Genomic DNA, 24,703 nt, shown 5'->3' on the forward strand with positions numbered 1-24,703 from the left:
AGTTCCTCTGGTTCGGGGGAATCCAGATGAGGGGAAGGCGTGTGAGGAAGCACGATGACCTCCTCCTGGGGAGCGGGACGCGGCGACCGATGATGTTTGGTCTTCTTCTTCTTCTTCGCCGGTTCCGAAGAAGACCTCGGAACCGACGCGCTCCTCGCCTTCGAAGGGGACCTCGGCCTCGACCTCTTAGGTTTTACCGGAATCGACCCGGTCGTCGGTTCCGATCGGGGACTCGGTAGACGGATCCTCGGCTCCGATGTCGGTCTCGGATCCGACCTGGTGGAAGATGCGCTACGGGGCGGCCGCACCGGTCCCTGCGCTGGAGAGGCCGCTCTCGACGCCGAGGCACTCGGGGGACGCGGTTTCGACCCCGACCTCGCGGAGGCCACTGAGCCAGCTCTGGAATGCCGTTCGGCAGAGGGGCTAGGGCCGGCCTTGGAGGAGGGCAACGGGGCGCCTCCGGACATGACCTTCTGCCACAGGGAGGAGTTAAGACGGGCCTTGCGCTCCTGTCGGGCCTTGCTGGTGAAGCCCTGGCAAATCTTACAGGCCGTTACATTATGGGTCTCCCCCAAACAGAACAGGCACAGTTCATGGCCATCGGTCTTGGCCATTTTAGTGTGGCATTGGAGGCAATGCTTGAAGAGAGCCTTTGAGGCCATCTTCAGGGGCACGCGAAAGGAAGGTCAAAAACAGTCCGAGTCAAATTACCGAGTCCACAACAAAGTCCAAACGAGATCCGAAGAATAGTCGAGGTCACGAAGTCCGAAGTCAAAAGCCAAGCAATCAGTCAGAATAAAGCACGAAGCACAAAAGCACAGAGCAACGAAGCTCACGTTCTCTCCAAGCGGCGGCAAGAAGAGAACTGAGGGAAGGGGCCGTTGGTCGCTGGAGGATCACGTGACCGTTTGGGCGGGAAAACGGTCGCTGAGGCGCGCGACAAACGGCCCCTTCGGAGCCATGGAAGCTCTAGAAAATTCTCCGGCGGCTGGCCTGCGCCTGCGCAGTCCCCATGTGTGGAGGCACAGAAGAACGAAGATGAATGTGTGTTACAGCCGATCCTACACAAAATGTTTGTCTCCTTTGTTCTACAGTTCTTTTCTCTAGCTGGCAGAGAATAAATCATTAGCTATGCTATAGTTAGTTCCCACCAATGCAGCATTCTGATACTTTCTGAGCTGTGCATTCAAGCAAGGAAAAAAGCCTAAAGAAAAAAACAAACACTTCTGTTCCCATCCATCTATGGAGAGGACTGCACAGATGCTTCATTATACACTTCCCACTGACCTTCGTCATCCAGAAGAGTTTCATTAAAGAGGGGGAGGGGGTGTCAGACAAGAGAGACAGCCATTGTCTTTGCGTTCCTTTGTCAAGTTCACTAGCCTACTGCTAGACATAACTATACAGTGCAAAGATGTTACGTTAAGCTTCCCCCCACCCCCAGTAACACAAATAAGCTTTGTTAGTTGTCTCTAAGAATGCAATTCATTCTTCTTTGTCAACACAATATTAAAATGCTGGGTAACATGTACAAACATAAGAAAATACATGCAAATAGTTTTTTAATCTTTTGTTTAATTAAGCTTTATAAATAGTAACAAGAGATTGAAGAGTGTTGAGACTTGTTAATTAGCAGCCCAATCATAAACATTTACTTAGAATTAAGACCCACTGAATCCAATGGGACTTCCCTCTTTGCAGCTAGGGCTCAGGTTTGTAGAATTATGCCCAGGTCTTGAATTAACCATGAGAAATTTTGCAGAACTCCGAGCTGAAGTCAAAAGCTGGCAGAAGGCAAGGCTGTATCTCTTCACACTCACAGTGCCCTCAGAGACAGATTGCAAGGACAGTCTTTCCTGAGGCAAAGTTTATGCAAACTACTCATATTCCACACAGATTCAGCAGTGATCTTCCATTCTAGAAGTGTTGGTTTTCTGTAGACCATCTATATACAAAAGGAGGATTATAGTTAGACTATCTACATTCAAAACTATTATTAAATCTGGACAGGGTAGCCACTAAGTTAGATTTTAACTAGCTTGGAAGATTTGTAAGCTCTGCTTGAATACTAGTTAATTTTAATAAACTGACCAAATAACTACCTGTGAAAGAACCTTTGCCCCCCTCCCCTTCCACCCACTCTTCCTGGTTTAAGAGTGGATCTGACAAAAGGAACTAAACAGAATTAGAAATATGCAATAGTGCACAGAATAAATTCCTGCATACAGCAACAATACAGTTACAATATTTTCATATCACGTTTCCCAGTATATTAGCTGAAAATGTTCTGCATGGATCAAAACATTTTGAAGAAATTCAAAATGAGGAAAAAATTTACTCATTGTTTCAGGTTATTTTTATTATTCCTGTTCCTTGTATTTATGCTTCAGAAGTTGGCTTAAGTGACAGGTGGAATACCTCAATTCAGTCTGTCAAAGCAGGGCCTTATTTTGCCAGGAAAGGAGAGATGGATTTGTCGTCACAGCTGCTGCAGTACTTGCAGTACTTTTGGTGCTCATTTTTTTTTACACCAGGAAAAAATATATTAACAATAGAGAGATAGTGACATTCAGTTCTATTTTTCCTTCTTCTCTAGAGAGGGAAATATAACCACCACATCTGCATTCCCACACTGCGTCTTTTTGTGGGAATCATTAAGAAGTCTCTGAGAAGTTTCTCCTTACCTTCCAGGAGAAAAAAGAAGAATGAGGCTACCGTGGTGGTTCTTTTTGTTCTGGCAGAGAAGGGGCAAGCAATGATGGCTTTCAACCTAACAGCCATTTGTTGGTTTTTTTCTAATAGAAACACACACACATTTCAATAATGTAGTTTGCCCTACCTACTAATCCTATGTGGAATTACCTTCTATGTAAGGGACTGAAGGTTACACACGTAACTAGGACCCTAATGGGTCAACGAGCCAGCGTGGTGTAGTGGTTAGAATGCCAGACTATGATCTAGGAGACGCAAGTTCGAATCCCCACTCTGCCATGCACACTTGCTGGGTGACCTTGGGCCAGTCACACACTGTCAGCCTAACCTACATCACAGGGTTTCTGTGAGGATAAAATGGAGGAGAAGAGAATACTGTAAGCCACTTTGGATCCCCACTGGGGAGAAGAGCAGGGAATAAATGAAAATAAAATAAGAAGTTGCTCCTGTTCCTTCTCAAACAGCAAGTGACGGGAATGCATGAAGCTGACTTCCATTAAAATGAGGCCATTGTTCCATCTAGCCCAGTACAGGTTTCTGACTGGCAGTTGCTCTTCAACATCTTGGAAAGAGTTTTTTCAGTCCTTCTGCTACACATATTTTCTGACTGGATTGACATTGGTACCTTCTACCTGCAAAGCCTGTGCTCTAGCACTGAGTTACACATCGATGCCAACTGTGAAAACTAGACTGCTTCAATAATAAGCCACTAGCTTGATTTGTATATTATATTCATATTTAAGAAACTATACTTTTGCAAACTTTTAACATTTAAAACCATTTCATTGCTAACATCTTTGGAATGGTCAGCCAAGATAACAAGAGTAATAAATACACAGCTAATTGTTTTAAAATGTTCCACTATAGAACTGTTCAGAGCAATAAGGAGGAAGGCGAACAAGAATGAACCCCAACTTACTTTGATCAGATGTTTGTGGATTTGGCTTACAGAAAACATACACATAACTGCCATAAAGAGAATCAAATCACTGATCCATCTACATCACTATTATCTGCTCTGGCAGTGGGTCTTCAGTATTCACCTGCTTCCAAAGATCCATAGAGATGCTAAGTTTTGAACCTGACCCAAGGCCTTTCCCTTTAAGGCCTATGCACCTGCTAAAAGTGTGCATAGAACTCATAGCAGCTACATGAAAAGGCAAATGAATTTATTTAACTTCATATACATAATACTCTGGCTATGCAGATAGATCTGATGAGTGATTCAGCAGTATGTACTGTAAAGTAAATTTTATCATTAAGAACTCCCCAAAACATATACTTCACTACCTTCTTAGAACTGTGAGTCTTCTTGGTTTCTCTTCTGCCATCTATGCTTCTTGTTTAATGACATTTTTTAAAAAGGACCTGGCTACATTTAACAAGAATTGTAATTTTTTGCTATGAGAGTAATGGAACGATTACAGCCTTACCTTTCTGAGCAGCAAATTCTATGTTATTATTCTTTATTCAGAAGAACCTTCTTGCACTTTTGCTGTCTTGTCTCTGTCTGTGTCATCCTTCAAAGATAACACAAACCAATTATATGGAAGAAGAAGAAATTTGGTTAACATCCTAGAGAAACTCTTACAATATGCATTTCCTTCCTGAAAAATAAAAGTATTTAGTGCATCATATCAATAACTTTCAGGGACATGCTAAGAGTAGAGATGGTCATGAACAGAAAAAAAACCCAAACATGATATTCATTGTTCATTGCCATCCATGAACAGGGACTCACAAACAACCACGAACATGGCCCTGTTCACGGACATGTTCATGATTGACTGTTCGGAAAGGCCAGCAGGCTCTCCGCCAGCCATCATCCAAGTCAAGATCCCTACTGCACCACTCCCAGAAACCTGACCTGAGCAAGCACCAGGAAAGGTACCAATAATAAATAATAGCTTGGCCCCAGAGCCTGGCAGCAGCCCTGGAACCTGAAGGGGTAGATTCCTACCACACCACTCCGAGAAACCTTACCTGAGCAGGCAGCAGGAAAGGTACCAATAATAAATAATAGCTTGGCCCCAGAGCCTGGCAGCAGCCCTGGAACTTGAAGGGGTAGATCCCTACCGCACCACTCCCAGAAACCTTACCTGAGCAGGCAGCAGGAAAGGTACCAATAGTAAATAATAGCTTGGACCCAGAGCCTGGCAGCAGTCCTGGAACCTGAAGGGTAGATCCATATCCCACCACACACAAAGAAAATTCAAGCTCCAATGCACTCTCCCTGTCTCTCTCTCAAAATGCCAACAGCAGCTGTCTCTCCCTCTCCACTGTCTGCAAAGGCTAGCCAGACCTGGGAGCCCCCCCCCTCCCCCATGGTCTCTGCTCTCTTGTAACAAATTTGGAGCTCCACACTTGCTATATTGGGCTTAGATTGGGGTTTCCAAGGCAACAGCAGAAGTTCAGACAGTTCAGACAATTCCTGCCTACGTTGCCAAGGGAATTGATTGCAGGTGCCATACTGTCTGGCTTGACGAACAGCAAGGAACAAGGCTTGCAATGACCACCTGTTTGTTTAGAATGGGGCCTCACAAACAGCTTGTTCGCGAACAGCAGATTGGGCTATTCATGGCTTTTTTTTGTTCATATTGCTGTTTGTGCCCATCTCTAGCTAAGACCACTGCTAAAAACAACCCATTTTAGTTTCTTGTTAGACTATATTTTTGGGTCTGGATGCAAACAATGCATAGTTTTAGATTTTAAGAAGAATACTGCCCATGCATTTTACAAATCCAAGAATGACAAAATTTTAGTCTGTCCTACATACAGAAATGCTCACTCTTAAACGAGACAAGTATAGAACTTTGGGGGGATGATCAGTTTCCCAGAGTAGAACGTAAACCATACTCTCTCAGTGCTTTTGTATCTTAGACGCATTTGTTCTCTGTGTTCAATAATTCAGGATTATTTACACTGCTTCTGGTGGGTTGGTTTCCCTTACTATTTTCTGATTTAATAACAACAACAACAACAACATTTGATTTATATACTGCCCTTCAGGACAACTTAATGCCCACTTAATGTTTACAAAGTATGTCATTATTATCCCTACAACAAAACACCATTTAAGGTACAGAACTGATATTTTTGGTACTGGGTGGTTCATGAGCTCACAACTTCCAGAGGATGTCTGATCACTTATCTGCTACTTTGAGAGTTATAATGAGCTTGCCGAAAATGGTTCTTAACCAATTATGACTACCCTTAAGCAAGAAGTAGCTAGCAAGTATCTACATTTCCAGAACATCCTGATCTAATGTCCATGCTCAAAGTTTTACAATCAACACTAGCCTTGCTTAGATGTTCAGAACTGTTATCTATGGAAAACAAAACAAAAAAATGATCTCTATTGTTCTTTCAGTCTTTGTTTCCATAATATTGCAATAAACTCTGTCTAAGATTGTAATATAAGCTATTTCACTTGTCAAAAATTAAACAACTGGTTTAGGGCAGGCAATATGCCTGAACACACTTTACCCTGATGAGCAATAATTTCCACCTTCCTAGAGGAGGTGGTTGTCCTTATACCACCTCAGTTGGAATGTCCCAGAATTAAAAGCACAGATAGGACTTATAATGCTCACAGTATGTCTGATTGCCCCTGCATATACACTGTTTTCCCCTCTTGACAAACAGCACAAAGTCTATCTTCATAAGTTAAAAAGAAACAGAACATGCTATGTCTACGGATATATTAGATAAATATACTAATGTGAAACTATGGACTGAATAGTCTCCCCATCACAATGTGTGATGTAAAAGTTAGTGCATGATGCTCTTTACACTGGAAAACTGTAGCAAACAGAACAGAGCTACTGGGTTGGATCCAATGCTTTCATTCATCTAATGGTGGAGCCTTCCCCTAATGCAAGGAGTATTTTGCCGATGGAACAGGCATATTCCACTGGTACAGGACTCCTTATATAAGAGCAGGACTCATTGTTAGCAGAACAGAAATGCTGGGATCCATGCCTCTTGAAGCATGCTCAGCGTTCACTGGGCCGTTCTTTTTTAAATTCTTTTTTCTTCTGGTTAATTTATAAAGTCATGCCTTTTCTTCAAACTGAGTGGCCTGGTGATACTGCTTTTGTAATTGACACAAGCCAGGCACCTTTACTATTCTGTAGTGATTTCAAGAACAAGTAGGGTATTGTTTGATTCCCAGAACTGGAGGAGCATGCTGTTTTGACTGGTCAATTGGCACTTCCTAATAATCTTACTATGATCTCCCCTAGATAAGTCCCCTAATTTTCCCACTGGGAATATTGGAGATTGGAGGTAGCTGGGGGCACCTTCTGGGGGGGCATAATTAGAGGTCCAATATTCATGAAATGTGGGGGATCTTTAGAAGACAGTCAGGAGTATGTCCCCTGAAAATTTTGTAGGTTTTTTTTTTTGCGCAAAATGTCACCCCATCCTCCTAGATAGTCCCAATAGTTTTCCCCATAGGGAATAATGGAGATTGGAGGTGGCTGGGGCACCTTTTTGGAGGTGCTATAAAAATGCCCCCTCGAAGTCCAATCTTCATGAAACTTGGGGGTCATTAGAGGACAGTTAGGAGTAGGCCTCCAGCAAATTTGGTAAAATGTGGTTCAAAAATGGCCTCCCAGATCCCCAGAAAGCCCTGAATTGCATTTCCCATTGAAAACAATGGGTGAATTTTACCGAATTTGTTCTGTATGGCCAAACCAAACTACAGAATGAATTCAGTATTCAGAGAATACAGAAATTTTTTCCCAGTTTGGTATACCAAACCCAAATCAGCCTTTTTTTTCAGTGTACACCTCTAGCAGTCAATCCCCAAGCACTGGAATCAGTTTGAGTTCGGTTCCTCCATATGCCTGCCCTCGCTTTACATTTTTTCAATCATGGAGTTGGTTTATTTTGTTCAGCATGTGTCACAAATAATCAGGATTTTCAAGTGAGAGTGCTGTTGTCATCAGTGACATCAGTGATGTCACAGCAAACACATCCTTTGGTTTTTTTTGTGCATACTTATAATGTATCAATATAAGGGCTGAAAAGTTTGAAAATGAGCACATGGGGAAGTCTTTGCATGGGGAAGCCTAAAAGAGGAGGAGTTCCACCACACATATCTAAGTCGCCCCTTCCCCCCATGGTCCAAATCAGAAAACCCCACCCTGGCTGTCTCAGAACTAGGAGGCAGAGGCTAGCATTGGCAGGGCAAACCGACCTCTTTAGGACAGAGCCCGAAGCAGCAGTGGCTATGTGCTTTTCAAATCACATTGCTATTCTAGCCCCAGAAGTAGCCAACCCCCCTCCTCTGGCCTCCCAGGGCTTTGGCTTTTTTTAAAAAAAAAAAAATCACCATGTTCATAGCATTATATTGACCTACCACTGTAACAATATATGATGCAGATTTTCTGAATTCTCAGCTTTCATTTTTTTAAAAAGTGTTTAGCCCCTTCCCTTGCAGAGATATAACGAAAAAGTCATATCCCAGCAACAGAATGGGCTAGAGACTTACTTTAAAAAAAAAATGAAAAGTGGGATGTGTGGTTACAACAGTACGTTGTTATAATACAATGAAAATGATGATTAAAAATAGAAAATAAAACCAGAAGGGAGGGAAAGTAAGATGGGTGGAGAAGTAGTTCAATGATGATGAACGTCTAACCATCAAAATGTGGGTTGGAGGTAGGAGTGGGTAGGACGAATAAAGCCAAAAGAATATTATACAAGAGGAAAAAATTGTCTCAAAATCGGCAAAAGAATGTGTGCAGAAATCGGGATAAATCAAAGCAGAACCAAGAAGGGAAAACCATGTGGAAAACCTCATAGATAATAAACTGCAGGAATGTCTTACCTTGTCAGATGCTTTTGAAGATCTTTTCTTTTTTGGACTTTCTTTCCAGAAAGATTCTATTGTTATATATGCTTGCAAACTCCAATCATACAGCTGAGAACCAGTTACCTTTTAAAACCCAGAGAACTGACAGTTAATTTCAGTCAGCAGCAGTATATTTTTATTTTTGAATTTTCTTGCTATTTAGGTTATTAGCATTCATCAAGAAATGTATGATATTTGCTTTACCAAATATTTACAAATCTCAGCATCAATATTGACAAAACATTCAGGAAAACATAAGACAGGACAAAAAAGGGTCAATACAAAGAACAGATTTGTATGTAGTAGTTTGAAACACATTTTCAAGAAAACTAGCCTTTAATTCCCTGACATTTATTTAGCACTGTAATGATTTTAAGTTTTAAGCGTGTGTTTCTTTAAAGGCTTGGTAAGTTGCAAAAGAACAAGGAGGGGTGAAAGAGGGGGATGTGTGAGTGAGGTGATTGGTTGGTCACTGAGAGTGTATGGATGGAGCTAAGAAGTGTGTGGGGAGAGAAAGTGCATATGGAAGAGGAGGCAATGCCCACTCGCTGTCCCCTTTCTAGAGCCTGTTGTATTTTTTCCCACAATGGGCTTTGTTGCTAGTAATTTTATAAGTGAGCAGTCTTCAAAGCCTGGAAAAGCAGTCTTCTGATTAGAATCCCATGTACAGCCGTGCAAAGCATGAAGATTCTAAGAGGAAAGTAGAATACTTATAGAGGACATATTAGAGACTAGAGGGAGTCAAATCCTCTAATCAGTTTGGTATAGTGGTTAAGAGTGTGGGACTCTAATCTGGAGAACCGGGTTTGATTCCCCAGTCCTCCACTTGAAGCCAGCTGGGTGACCTTGGGTCAGTCACAGCTTCTAGGAGCTTTCTCAGCCCCACCCACCTCACAGGGTGATTGTTGTTGTGGGGATAATAATGACATACTTTGTAAACCACTCTGAGTGGGTGTTAAGTCATCCTGAAGGGTGGTATATAAATCAAATGTTATTATTAAATCAAATATTGTTATTAATATTGTCAGAGCATTATAAGAATGTGAGCGGAAGAAGCTGAAAGAAACCTGAGTTTAAAAGGGAGAGACTAACTGAGCAAAATAAAATAAAGATTGAAGAAAGTACATTCTAGAGAGAAAGGAGGATTTGAAAGAGATGGGGTGATTGTGAAGGCAAGCCATTGTTTGCTGTTACATGAATGAGCCAGCAGGCCACACTTAGACTAAAATGCTTCTTACTATACACATGGGACACCTAGTTAGAAACAGATTTTTTTCTTTTGCAGAAAACCCTAGTTTTGTCTAATCAGACAAACTTTAATTTGTTCTTTTCCTGAGAATTAAGATTCCAAACAGTGGATCTGGCTCATCCACATAGCACTAAACCACAGTTTGTCATTATGCCTGAACCAACCAACTCTTTGACTTTTCTCCTCCAACATTCATCACCAAACCTTAAAACACTCCTTTGTATCATCTTCAAGAAGATTAACTCTCCTAACTGCCCCTTATCAATCAAATATTGTATAGGACTATTGTAACCTCTGTCTAACTTATACTGCCTCTGCTAAGGACATCTCTCCACCACCACTAAAATCATTTGTCACTCTCCATTCTGTGGAAGTCAAATCCCCCCTCAAAAGGGAATGGTCACCTCCCTTCCTCCTAATTCTAAGCACTGATCACAGCCAACATCAGCAACAAGGCACGTAGGACACATTCCCTTTTGTTAACCAAAGGCCTTGGCTTTCTAATTTCTGGGTTTATTCTGGGGTGTACCCATGCTCAAGTCATGAATTATAGACTCAGTTTAAGTTTATTAGCTTACAGAGTGTTTCAAAAAGCACAAAGCATTCTTATACAGGCAACAAATATTAAAACAAAAAAACCTTAGTGTTGCTACCTAAAATCTGCCTATCTAAAAACTTGAGAGTTGGCTACCTATGCATCTCTGTTTGGCATACATTTGTTGCTTATCTGACCCATCCATTAGAATGCGAACCCTCTCCCATACCTAGCTGGTTCAACATAGGGACATGCTGAGGTGATAGCATGCAGCTTTCAGCTTCTCTCCAGCATACTTACATCATAGTCTCAGCTTAGTCAAAGAAAGCTAGCTCAGAGAGGAAAGGAATGGGGAGCTGGGGGAGCTGAGAAGCCATCTTTTTTTAGGAATCAGTACATTACCCAGCAACTCAAGAGCCAATCAGAGCTGAGCTATTAATTAGCATTTCAGCTGTGTGAAAATCTAGGGAGTGCAGACAGAGCCTCTCTGAGAACAGTCTCCCAAGGCTGAATCACTGGGGAACTCAGAGACTGCTCCACATCAGTCCTGCCACTACATATCTGAACTAGGCCCGAGCCTGACAACATTTACTACTCTGAAACTGAGTGCAGCCATTTTTACCAAAAACCTGGCTTTGGGCTGTCAATTTCCTTATACCTCCCAGGTTTTTATTTTACTTCCCCTTTGTCAATTCCTGATCGTTCTCCATAAATGTAACATAGCCTAACAGCCTCCTGAGTAGGAACTGTGTGAGCTGGTTCACATTTAATGAAAAATGACAGGGTGTACAAGCAGGAAATTTGGATCCAATGAACAAAACATAGTTTAGTTGTTCCTCCTAGCCAGACCTGACCCCTATCTTCAGTGAACCTAGCAATATTGCTTTAAATATATCAATATTACTGTGTTCATAAGGGTCCTAATTTTTTAGAAAGCTGATTTTTAAAGATATTTGTCCATACTAGATAAACCACAAAAACAACTTTCAGAAACTAAGAAACCAAGTCTTACATAAAAGTGTATATAAATGTTAGTATAAAAGAGGCTAAAGTAACACAAGATCGCTTGAAAAAGGAACATTAAGGCTAATGCTCCATAATCAAAGCAAAAAGTTAAATCTAAAAGCAAAAGCATAAAAACTTCTCTAGAAAAAAGCTTTGCAAACAGGAGCCCTGATTAATCATTAACTTAGATTGCCATCCACTAGCTTGAAAACATACTGTGCTGCATCTGCACTTACTGTTTTAGGATTTCAAAGTGCTTTGTTCTCAGGATTCACTCATTGTAACATTGTTTCATGGTTTCAACACATTAAGTATGGAACTTATCATATGCAAACTCCCTGGATCCTAAGAGCAACATATGTGACTTGAAAGCATTACACTTGTCCTGCAAATTCACTGTGTTTATGTTCATAAACATTAAATCGTATGTATAAGCAATACAGAATAGAAACATGAGCAACAACATAGTACTTCTACTGAGTAAAATCTATGAAAAATCAACATTGTCCATCTAACCTGTCATATTTAAAATTGAACTGAATGTGGATAAAAAAATCTGCACAATCGGGACATACAGAGAAAGTATTTTTACACAAATCTAGGCTTGCAGAAAAATACAATTTCTATAGATAGATTTTTTTTAAAAAACTCTAAAATAATAAAAGTAATTTCTGCTTCCTTAAGAAAAGAATGCCACCAAGAATGAGACTAGATTGTGAGACAAGGGGGTCATGGCATTCAACCCACCAGCTTCAGTCTCATCCTCCTCCAATCCACATACATTCTCAAATCACACAACCAGTCATTATCCAGCTTTAAACTAGGCTCTTGCATGTCTATGGGTGGATTCATACAAACAATGCACATAGTTATCTTTCTGCTGCTTCTCCACAAGCATTCTAAAAGCATTAACACAAAAAAACTCCCCTTCTTGGCACTGCATTTCAGTACTTGCGTTCTGATATGGGTGTCACTACAGGACTGGTTGTTTCAATAATAAATTCAACTCATTGAAAAAGAATCAATTGAACAATGAGCTCCTGAAACAGCTACTTCTTTAGTATTGCTTATGGAAAGACAGGATAAACCCCTCAACTTCCATGGAACCAGAATGAACCTGTTTGATGAAAGCAATCATAAGGAAAGACAGAAAGCTCAAGCACACAAGAGAATTTTCAGGAAAAGAACTACACGTAACAATTGTAGATAACACCTTTCACACATGGGATCTAGTGAAGTAGGTGGAATAGAGGGAAGGTGAATGAATTCATGTGTGATTTTTGATTGTGTGAACTTGCTTTGGAAAATTCCATATACTACCACTACTGTATACCAGATATATGAAACCTTAAAATCTGCCTACATGACATGCTGGCCCAAAGGCAAGAAGCACCAACAGCCAAACTCTAAGTAAGTATACTTCAAAGCAAGCTGTACTATGTTTAGTACGACTTGTACTTAGGTAAGTATGTATAAATGAACTAAACCACTCTTGTGATACATGTTAGATTACATGTAATCTTAATGCAAATCATTTTCAAGAAAGCAGTACATCAACACTTAACAGTATTTTCCACATTTAAAACTATATAGAAAACAGGAAAAATGTAATTTCCATACAAGTTACTAACCTTGGCAACAGCAATGGCTTGCTGTGGATAGTATAGAGAGGCACCAATCCCAACAAATCCTACAGGGTACACCAACCTCTTTATTTTTGAACCTATACCACAAAAAATCTCTATTAATGTTGTAAGCATCTTTTTAAAATACTTAAATGAATAAGCTGATGGACACATTAAGATACAAATACATCAGCCACAAATTATGCATACTCATATGGTGTATTTTGTTAACAGAAACCATTGACAGGCAACAGACTGGAAGTATGCATCAGCAATGGGATTCAATAGGTGCACTGGTACGATGACAGAGTTTGAAGATCAGGTAGCTAAGAACAAACTCTAGGCTGAACACACAATTCCTTCTTCGTATCAGCAAAATCACTTTAGGCTGGCTTCTAAGGCACCAGCAGGTGCCTCCCTTCTGTTCCCAAGTTCTTTTCTGTTATCATGAGGACTAAGAAATTTTATTTACATATAAATGAAAGCTTAAGATTCCCAGGAGTCAGTCAACTCCATCAGTTAACAACAATATGGATAGCAAGGTTCAAATCCAGTAACACCTTATAGACTAAAAAGATTTCCAGGGCACACGCTTTCAAGAATCAATGCTGCCTTTGTCAGATACCTCCTACCTAACGAAGGGCGTTTTGAGTCTCAAAAGCTTATACCCTGAACATCTTGTTGGTCTTTAAGGTATTACTGGACTCAAATCCTGCTGTTCTACTGCAGACCAACAAAGTTACCCACCTATAACAATAATATGGAGTGTTGATATTTCTTGCTTTCAGATTTCTTGCTCAGTAGAGCAACTGAATTCAAAAATGGCCCAGTCTTCCCCTCTGAGTTTTATTTTACGTAATAGTTTCCAGGGAGCGTTCGCTGTTGCACCATCTCTAAATACATATCTCTACAGTAACATAATAAATGTAGTAATGTGATACTTTTCTATGTATAGTTCAACAAATTGTGGGGCGGGGGGCAGGTTCTTCACAGCCAGTTTTCCTTTCCCAAAACTGTTTTTCTGCCCATGCATCCAAGTCAATGATCATTCAGACTAGTGCCACAATTAACTACTTATTTGTGTAACTATACATAACATGAACAAATTAGTAATATTTCTATTTCTAAGAAGTGAACTTGGGTGCTCCAAGGACAATTATAGACCTTCCAAAAGGCAGCATATAAATAGCATATACTCCAGAATTCAAAGTTCTCAATGTTAAAGTTTAACTCAATATCCAAATATGCTGCTTGTCCTGTTGTGACATTCTTAAACTATTTCTGTTCAAATAATGCATTTATATACTGCAAATTTTGTTTTCTCTTTCAGCTATGGATGTCATCCAATGCCTGGCAAAAAAACGAAAGTGACATTGTGGTCGATAAACAATTCACCAAAGTTCTACCCTTAAACTAGTGAGTGGCAAATCCTAGTGTCCCCTGCAATGTTATCTTGTCACTTCCAAACCTGCCATTGGCCTCAGAGATGCTGGTAGGCAATGGGAGGGATTTCTGGGAGTTCTCCCACTATGACACCTCTACTTTCAGCTTCTATTTTTCTTACCATTCAGATATGCTAACATCCATTTGATAAGGCAGCATCGGATACAGCTGCTGCTATCATATTAGTTATATTTGCAATTTGTTTGTAGAAAACTAAGGCATTTATGCTTTAAAATTTCACAAGTATGCCCACTGTATATGCTAAGTTATAAATAATGCAGTGATGCTAACGTAGTAATGTTTGTTTGATCTGAAAGTAAGCACTGAATATATTTTGATTTTTCCAAAAAGAAACTTTTTTCTTCCCATAGTTTCAACATTGCTAGAAATCTTATATTCTTAAGGCAACAGACATTTTAAACAACCATCTACCTCTAGACAGGAACAATCCAACAATGCCAGCAAAACCTATGACCCCAAGCCTTGGGTAAAATCCAGGTGGTGGGTTTTTAAGAAATTCACAGGCCTCTAAAATAAAAATTAACAGCAGCATATTTTATATACATAGCATCTTTACACATTTGACTATTTGAACAAAGTTAAAAATATAAATTTACTTTCCTGTTACATAAAATTTGACATTAAACCAAAATGACTCTGGGCAACTTCTCTTCTACAAACCTCCTCAATCCTCTCAATAATGCATCTGTCAATCTACAAACTGGTATAACAGATCTCAAAACAAGCTAACATTTTTAAAAGCTACAGTATCAGTGTGGTTTAGATTGCCCATTAGAAACAGCACTGATGTAGTTATAAAAGCAGAATGCAACTATGTTTGACTTGGATGACAAACTGAAGTTGGAGCCACACTTGTAACAAAACTACTCAGTAGATATTCAGCGACTGAACCACTTCAGATTACAAGTGGGGACTAAAATTTCTTTGCTCCACACTGGCTGCATGAAGAACCAGAGGTTTTCTAACTTTTCTTGCTCCTAGTTTATTTGAAACTAGGTCAAGATGCTGGATTTGATCTTTAAAACCCAAAATGGCAAGGGTCCAAAGAACCTTCACTGGTATCAACCTGACCAAACATATCTGCGCGAAGATCCAGAAGAGTTAGCCATGTTAGTCGGTAGTAGCAAAATAGAAAAGAGTCCAGTGGCACCTTTAAGACTAACCAACTTTACTGTAGCATAAGCTTTTGAGAATCACAGTTCTCTTCGTCAGATCTATGAGAAGGATTCCCTGTAGGAACTTGTGTTGCTGAGATTAAATTAGCAGGAATCTTTGCAGTTTCCACTGCCGGGCTACAGAATTCTCTCCCTGAGGAGGTAACATTGCCACCATCTTTTAAGGCCTTTTAGAGCAGATTGAAAAAATTAATTCATACACCACAAATATGTTTAATTAGCATTATCCTTTGAAGATTTTTTAAATGATGTCTCAGTTGGTGTTCTTATGGTATTTTAAACATTATTGTAATTTATGGATTGTTAGCTGCTTCGGGTATCTTGATTGGAAACAGAAAGGCAGTACGAAAATATTCTAATTGAACATGATGCTGTAGCACAGTGATTAAGTATCTGGGCTCCGAATCAACACTCTGCTAGTTTGACTCCTGCCATGAACTCTACAGGCGGCCTTGGATAACCCACTCCTCTCATCCCCAACTCTCCAGCTATAATAATAACACTGACTTTGTTCACTGCTGAGTGTGTCGACTCCACACAATGGAGTCCAGTTTGGTGTAGTGGTTAAGAGCGTGGGACTCTAATCTGGAGAGCTGGGTTTGATTCCCCACTCCTCCACTTGAAGCCAGCTGGGTGACCTTGGGCTAGTCACAGTTCTCTGAAGCTTTCTTAGCCCCACCCACTTCACAGGGTGTTTTGTTGTGGGTATGATAATGGCATACTTTGCAGAATAATTATATATACTATACTCTCTCTCTCTCTCTCTCTCTCTCTCTCTCTCTCTAATTATTAAAGAACCAACATCAGAGGCAAAAATCTCTTTGATGTCTTAAGATACCTACTTGCACAGGTTTTTCCAAGGGACTGCATTAGAAAATGCATTCTTAAACCACCAACATTCTTAAATAGTATTCCATGAATAACTCTACCACAAGATTGTGTTTAATTCAGTCACTGTGGACTTATACATTTAAATGCATTTAAAAATTGTTCAGAAGTCCAAGGCATTTTTAAAGTAATTTTGGGTTATATACTGAAAGCAAATTAATAATTAACCATTCTTCGTTTCAAAAATTATTTATTTTAAACTATTTACATCCCCTCTATTGTCCTAGGAGTCCAAGGTGGTTAAGTAACTATAAAATGGTTTAAAAAACAAACAAACTTTAAATGGTTTTAAGGGTTTTTTTTTTAAAAAAACTTTCTTCACAGCCTAATCAAAGTACAAATACATACAAAGTACATCCAATATATTCAAACTAGTGAACAGTCCTACTCAGAAAAATGCTCACCAGAACAGGAACATTTTAAACTCTCATCTGGTGGTGTGCAATGGATCCTGCAAGTTTTCCAAAGGGAAGAGGCTACAACTGAAAATGCTCAGGTAAGGGTGATGCCAAGATGTACCACTCTTGCAGAGGGAATAATTAATCTAGTTTTGTATGGCTTCCAAAATTGATGCATGAGATCATTCAGGGAGAAAGTCATCATAATTAATTATGCCTAATAAGAGAAGTTGCTCAGCGTTGCTTGTCCTTTCTCTGAACTTGCCTTCAGATATAGCACTTAAAAATAAAATAAATCCATCAAAAGAATCATAAATAACATGGCTGCCACCTGCCACAGCTGCCTTTGTATTGTGATTCCCACTTAATTGAGATCTAGATTTAGACTTGGCTAGTATAGGGTTTGACTGTTACTTCGACAAAAATGCTATTTTTCCCCTATTTCTAAAAATAATCCTAAAATAGCTACGGTTTTTTTAAAACCTCTTATCAGATTAAAATATTTTAAATAACTGAAGTTTTCAAAATGATATGTATAGGTAGTCAGACTACTAGAAGATGCTGTATACTTGTAATGTTTATGAATTTATATGCAAGACTGTAATTAAAGAATGCCCTGACCTAGATAGTCCAGGTGAGCCTGATCTTGTCAGGTCTCAGAAGCCAAGCAGGGTCAGCTTTGGTTAGTAATTGGATGGGAGACCTCAACAAAGACCCAGGTTGCAGAGGCAGGCAATGACAAGCCACCTCTGTTAGTCTCTTGCCATGAAAACCACACCAGGGGTCACTATAATTTAGCTATGACCACCACCAATTAAAGAATAAAAAATGCCCCAAAAGCAGCACCTTGTCACAGCAAGTAGCTTAACTCATGATTAGATTCTTGAGGGTTCTATATAACCATGTTGCCTATTTTCAGTCACACTGTCTATCACTGGAGTCTTTATCTAAATAAGAATTTATTTCAGATCTTAACTTTTTTTTCTCTACCAGCTACGGTAAATGCTCCAAAGTATGAATTGTAATGATATAATGGTATAACAAGAAACAATTAAGTAAAACTGCAAGGCAAAAAAACCCCCTTAATATATGGAAACAATTTCCTATGACATAATTTCTTTGCCTTGCAAGTTTCCTGAATTGTTTCTTGTCCTACCATAACAGAAAACAGTATGAGGAAAATCTTTGTTTTACTTCTGACATGTCTATTATCTCCCCTATTGCCTGAGGTGCATATTCAGCCATTTTGAAGATAGTTATGCTGCCATTTGTATACAGCATTTCTAGGGGGGCGGGGGGTAGATGTAGGCTGACATGTTAATTAAGTGCTTGGAATATGATTACTTTTCAGGACAGAAGACTGTCCTGAAAGACTGTCAGAAGAACAAGATGGGGCAATAAAGTGGGTAAGTGAAGGATCAGTCTCGCAGATGCAGTATGTTTCCGCAGAATTTGGGGGAAGTGTTTCTTACCAGGGTATACAACAGTTTGTATCCACTAACAGGTTGTATCCACTAGGGATAGCATAACGTATGTCCCATTGATGGAGAAGCCTTCCAAGTTTGCAAGGTGCCCCAATGGAACATGCCTCCCTTAACATTTGGAGTTTTGAGCCTACTTAATTGTAAAAATAAGTAGCTACAAGTACAATTTCTGTCCCTCTTTCTTAGGGGAATTCTTTGCACTGTTTCATTTGCAACATTAAGCAGACCATGACATATAATAATATACTATTCACTCAGTATATCATACTAACCAAGAGTGGCTGGTGCACTGAAACAGCAAAATAAAGGATAGAGGTTTACTCTTTCAATTAGCAAACTATTATTTGAATCTTGAGAATGAAAAACAACATTCTCTAGAAGTCCTATAGTGAAATCCTAAACAGAGTTACTCCAGTCTAAGCTCATTAATTTCACTGCTAGTATCTTAAGGGGAGCTGATAACTTCGCAGCTCAAGACACAAATTTTATGTAACTGTCCACAGATTGACTATACAAAGCATTGTGCTTAGTTTCAGCCTATAACCCCACAAGTATCAAGTCATCTGAAGAGTCCAATTATTTTAATGTCTTCCATATGATCCATGTGTATTTTTCTACCATTATTTGAAACAGAACATATGATAAAGTTATAACACAATGAGTCATAAACAGTGAATTAAATAGGGAAAACATGCAGCATAATTACAGTTTTGCCATATGCATAACACTACATTAAAATCTTGCTGCCTAATGACACCTGGTTCTCACAAGAGCTTACCTTTACCATATTCAGCTACTTTTTCTGCTTTGGGCAAGGCTTTGCCATAAACATTCTAAGGTGAGGAGGGGAGAGAGAAACCATGAAAGAAGAATTATGAGCACCTAACAACATACAAGTTAATAATTTGCAAATTTAAATTGTATAAGGTAAACATCTACAGCTAAAAAGAAAAGAGTTTAATAATCCTGGCCAGGAGCTAGTTTTGCAGCTTTGAAGAGTCAGTTAATGACTAATGTTCATACAGCAAACAGCTCCTATTTGCTAGACTTCTATCAGCTAACTGAAGGACCAGGAAGTATATAGCAGAGTAGAAGCGTCAGCACTGAATTTAGTCCAGAGATTTTCAATATAGCATATCAAAAAAGCTTCAGTTTTTTAAAAAGTAAAAATTGGTGGGAAAAGTAAAGTGCTACAAACAGTTCAGAGAGCATATCCCGCAACTCAGAACACAACCACATACTAAAACCTGGAGAAAAGTGGGTTTCATTAAAAAAAGGATCAAACCTTCATAACAAATGTGACAACAATGCTTGTCCTTTAAGACATCTGAAATGAAAAAATAAATCTTTCACCATCAGAACTGGCAATGGTTTGAAGAGACTGCCTATCTGAAATACAAAAAAACCAAACCCACCCTCCAGATACCAACATGGATTAAAGAGCCCATCTGCAAACAACTATATGTTGCTAAGCCCTACTCTAGAATGGCCTTCAAGAAAAATAAAGATTTTCTTCTATAAGATCAGACGATTCAGCCCATTTACATTTCATGATACAAAAGATTTTATACTTAAGGGAGCAGGAAGGGGGGGGACAACATCATGATTGCCATGCTACTACAATCTATACTCTATCCTTGAATTAATAACGCCATTTCAGAGACAGGCTGCTTTCAGTGTGTGACTGTAAAACAGTTATCAAAACAGCTTGTGTACTAGATCAGTACTTACCAGTACAGAAGAACAAAGTCTAAAGATTTTACTGTAGCAGTATAGTCATGGAAATCCAACATGCAGCCCTTTTTACATCTTTCAATACTAGTTAAAATGTTTTAAAACCAAACTTTAAATAGCAAATAGAATTTGTTATGAAAGCGTAACAATACAGAAACTTACACAGAACAAATCTTAAATGCCATTTGATACACCCAAAATGCAAATACATGTACAGTATCTGGAGAAATCTCTCACTCAGACCAAATCAACAAAGTATAAAGTAAAAGATAATTGTGCCTTAGAAGACCTTTCTCCTGCACTAGAAGCCCACAATGCAGCCCATACCTCCACTGTCTCAACTCCCAGGAGGAACAATGCCTACATTACCAGTTCCTTCCGTCCACATTGCCTCAGACTTCCAACATTACCACAACGTTGTGGGAAGCAGACCAGGTATAGTGGCTCCCACACCGCTGAGAAAATGTTCATGGGGTCATAGATTTTCTTTGCCAGCTGCTCCAGTGTCTGAGAGGCTAACTGGGGAAATCTTCCACTTATTTTAATATTCTATTAAACAAATTTCTCTATGCTGCAGGAATGATCTACCAATTGAGCAATACTGGATATTTTACCAAAAAAAATTACCCACAGAGAAATAAACTATCTACACACATTGGAGTGTACTTTGAAAATAATAAGCAATGGGTCTGGTTGTCTGCAAAGTAAAAAAAAAAAAAACCCTTAACCACCAGCCACCTCCATACCCAGCAACTGATAATTTACAGTTGATTAATTAATGTCACAAGAGAACCAGCCAACTGCAAGATAAGTTAATTAAGCTGGAATGAGGAGGAAGAGAGAAACTTGTAATGAAACAGTAATCCTAGGAAACTATATCAGTGTTTTGACAACCTGGCATTGCAATTGTTGTTTACTATCTAAAAAGTCACCATAAAGCAGGAAATGGAAAAACCACAGAACACACTGAAGTGCAATGGGTTGCCAATTACATCTTCAGAATTCTCTATTAGAATTCAGTGAACGAATTACAGCAATTTCAGACTAGATGGCTAGTGTGGAAGCAATTATTGTCAGTATATAAACCAGAGTCTGAATACATAATCTTATACTGAGTTAAATATGCTTAAATTCACTCAATCACAATTAAATCTGGATAGTATCAAACTGTAACACTGATACAAAAAGAGCCTTTCAGAAGAGGAAGACTGGCCTTACTATTACAAAGGTTTGTTCACATTCCCATTCCTAGATTGACAGCTTTACAGGTTACCCTAAACATCTCAGGAGAACACAATGCAGAGATAGTTTAGGACCAAAACATTTCAGAAAACAGATACTTTTCTAGTCTTACTGTATTTTAGCTAAATAAACATGCTGGGAGCTTTAGTAGCAAAACAGAACATACATATGCCAGTAGCTTATCTAGATGCAGCTTATTTGAGAATCTTGCGGTTGCCTTTTCACATAGTTATCTTCAAAATAGTATCTCATGACAAATGTTTGTTCGCACTCACCACTATATAGCCAAAAGACTACTTTCTGAGAACCAATTAACTCATTACTTTCAATCACTACAAGGATATGTCACTATCCTTTATGGAATCCAACCAGCATGAGAGGACTCAGGTTTCTTTTAATGCACTGAGTCAGCCGCATTTATTCTCTGAATGGTAGAAGTACTGTCTTCAAGACTGTCCTGATCAAATGGTAACATTGGAACAAACACCTTTACAGTTTAATATGCCAAAAGTTGACTCTACTGATAAGAGTTTCTAGAAAATGTTCTTCACACTGAAAAGAATTCTGAAGTAGCTGATACTCTCAATGCCTTGACAATATAAAATGGCTGTACCTGAAACCAGGCTGCATATGGATCCAAAGAATGTCGCAAATAACAGATACCATCCTCCAACTGTGTTTGTCGATCTTCTACATACTTTGATTTTGGTGCTGGACTGGTATAGAGTGAAAGCTGCAAAAAGCGGCAAACATAAGGTTACTTCCACAGGTTAGTGCACAAAGAACCATCTGGGTATCTCTTATTCCATGTCAGTTATTATTCAAATAAGTGAGAAACACATGCAGTACTGTACCACTTAGACAACTCTGTAAACAGAGTAATTGTGCACCGAGAAGCATTCTAATGATTAAACTGTACACTGAAACTGGTTCATGGCTAAGTTAGAATGAGAGAGAGAGCAGAGTCTTACCTCATCAACTTTCAGTAAGTTCTTTTTAGAAGTTTCATTCTCAGAAGCAGCAGCATATACCCGGACAGCAAGAAAGCTCAAGCTTGCAGGAGCAGCCACCAACTGCATTACCTAAACATAAAGTTTTAGGAACTCAAGTGGAACTACATTACAGATATGTGACCACAATGTATACACCTAATGTACCTGTAGATCAAGGAGAAACACTATCCATCAGGAATGTGCAGTTAGTAAAAAAAATAATGAAATAGAAATGAAATTAATGAAAGGGTACACAGGACCCAGAACTGCACTCCTTTTCAAAGGACTCAGATGGCTGCTGGGGAAAGGGAAAGCTGAAAAAAAGCTGCTTGAATAAATTTGCTGTGTTCATTGAACAAAGTTACACCCTTGTAAATCAGATAAAGAGTATAATTCTGTTTAGAATTATACTCTTAGAAGAGTATAATTCTGTTTAGAATTGTATCAGAAATTGAACAGATTAGCCTCTACTGTGCTCTAGTCCAATATTGATTTTTTGCTATTTATTTTCTGGGCTTTTATATATTTATTGTTTTAAACTGGTTCTAAGCCACCTCCAAAACTTTATTGTAGAGAATGAAGGATAGAAATGTTTCAAATAATTAATGAAGCTGCAAAGGTGAGACTAATGAACTAACCTCCAGAAACACCACTGAGAAAATGAAGAGAAACTAACATTGAGGAGATACTGTAAAAGCAACAGCATATACATCATTATAACTGGGGTTACTCTGCAACCTGCCATGAACACTGACAACATGCCAAATTAAAGTATGTTCATGAAACCCTTCTCTTTTCCTGTAAGATCACAAACATGCTGTTTAAATAATTTTCTACCAACTGAGTTGGTTAAAAAAAGTCTTGCAAATGCTCAGTACTGAAATTTGGCTAAATTTATCTTTAAGACTTAAACACTTTAAAATTACTTTGAATGGGTACATGGGTGTTTTGCCACATACTTTTATGAAATGGGACAGCTTAATGTTTTCTATGTTACAAATAAATAATGCATGACTATATAATGCATACACAAGACCACTCAGTAATTAAACAATCAACATGGGATCTGAAAATTTCTTTATTTAGCTGGACATCCAATATGTTGTCTTTCCTTAGTAGAATATGAATTTGAATGGCATAAAATATTATCTAATAGAAACAACATAAAATTCCATCCTGGATAATCCTGTAAATTACTTTGAGAGAGATCACATTCCCGTTCCACAATCCTTTATCCTATAGCTCCCTCTGCAGAAGTGCAGAAGGTATAACATCAGCATAAAATTCAAAAACTTCAAGCACTGAAAGTAAAATATAAAACAACCATCATATGCAACAAAATTAATCACGTCTTGGAAAATCATGATGAAGACTTCTAACTCTTATTGGCATCATGAAATCCAGGTCATCACATAAAGTGCTCTATCCCCCAACAGCAGTGTGGAAGCCAGACTCTCTCAAAGGCATTTTTAAAAACCAAATATTATCTTGCTTATCCTCATGTATGCCTTGCAACTGCAGAATGCCTGGTATCTTAAAGAGCAACAACTTTATTGAGCTTTAAACCGCAAGAAGCCTCGGATGGGTTCGGTCAGACGCATTCTTAAGTTTCGTTCAACAGGGGGAAGCAGATTAACTCACAGAAGCGGCTGGAACTGTGAAGGGCTGCTAACTCTAGGATGGGAAATTCCTAGAGATTTGGGGATGGAGGAACCTGGGGAGGGATCCGAGCAGTCTAATGCCATAGAATCCTGCCATTTTCTCCAGGGGAACCAATCTCTACTGGAGATTGGTTGTAATTTCGAGAGATCTCCAGCCCTCACCTGGGAGTTGGCAACCCAACAACGCCAACTTCCACCGGGCTTCCCCCTAGAACGAATTCTTGAGGCTTACCCACGTTACTACAACTGACCTACTGCTCTTGATTCACCTCGCTACACCGGATCTTAACACTAATCCGAACGCCAAAGAAGCTGAAGCAGCAGCGCTGGGAACTCCGGAGCGTGCAATACCCCTCCCCCACATCGGGCGGGTCGAAAAGCTGCGGAGCCTGTCTCCATGGCAACAGCTGCGCCCAGTAGGAGAATGGCGCGCGATCTAGCTACACATCACATGGGGAGAGGGGCAAGCAGCTTGAAAAGCGGGCGTGGGGAGACAGCGGCAAATTAACAAAGAAAAAAAAGGGGACAGACGCGACCACGTAATAATCTGCTTCCCAGAACTACTAATGAAACTTTCTCACCTTGAACATAGCGGCGACAGTGCCGCTTCAGGTGTATGGCGCAGCGGTAATGACGTTCAAAGAAACGCGCCACCTATGGGTGCCGGAACGATACATAT

The 24,703-nt window shown here is 39.4% G+C and overlaps 1 protein-coding gene across 5 annotated transcripts; it reads right to left on the minus strand.

Moving 5' to 3' along the window:
- Nucleotides 1-1,555: 1,555 nt before the first annotated feature.
- APOO (apolipoprotein O) lies at nt 1,556-24,675 on the minus strand. Of its 5 annotated transcripts, none has more exons than XM_054973036.1 (9): nt 24,606-24,675; nt 22,343-22,453; nt 21,985-22,104; nt 19,174-19,228; nt 14,862-14,957; nt 12,993-13,084; nt 8,549-8,656; nt 4,146-4,232; nt 1,556-1,945 (listed from the first exon to the last, which is right to left on the minus strand). In XM_054973036.1, exons 1-8 carry the CDS (start codon nt 24,612-24,614, stop codon nt 4,179-4,181), a joined length of 645 nt encoding a protein of 214 aa, XP_054829011.1. In that variant the 5' UTR covers nt 24,615-24,675; the 3' UTR covers nt 1,556-1,945; nt 4,146-4,178. The 5 variants fall into 5 exon arrangements, with proteins under 5 accessions (XP_054829011.1, XP_054829013.1, XP_054829012.1 ...); XM_054973038.1 differs by lacking the exon at nt 24,606-24,675 and adding an exon at nt 24,294-24,397; XM_054973037.1 differs by lacking the exon at nt 24,606-24,675 and adding an exon at nt 24,276-24,375.
- Nucleotides 24,676-24,703: the final 28 nt, after the last annotated feature.

Source organism: Eublepharis macularius, chromosome 3 (genome assembly GCF_028583425.1).
Source record: "Eublepharis macularius isolate TG4126 chromosome 3, MPM_Emac_v1.0, whole genome shotgun sequence".
NCBI lineage: Eukaryota > Metazoa > Chordata > Lepidosauria > Squamata > Eublepharidae > Eublepharis > Eublepharis macularius.

What these genes read in the sequence shown, in the direction of transcription:
- APOO (XM_054973036.1), bottom strand. An exon ending in ACTTACTGAAAGTTGATGAG is followed by an intron (nt 22,105 to 22,342) that starts GTAAGACTCTGC and finishes CGCTTTTTGCAG; the next exon opens with CTTTCACTCTATACCAGTCC. An exon ending in CATATGCAGCCTGGTTTCAG is followed by an intron (nt 19,229 to 21,984) that starts GTACAGCCATTT and finishes TCCTCACCTTAG; the next exon opens with AATGTTTATGGCAAAGCCTT.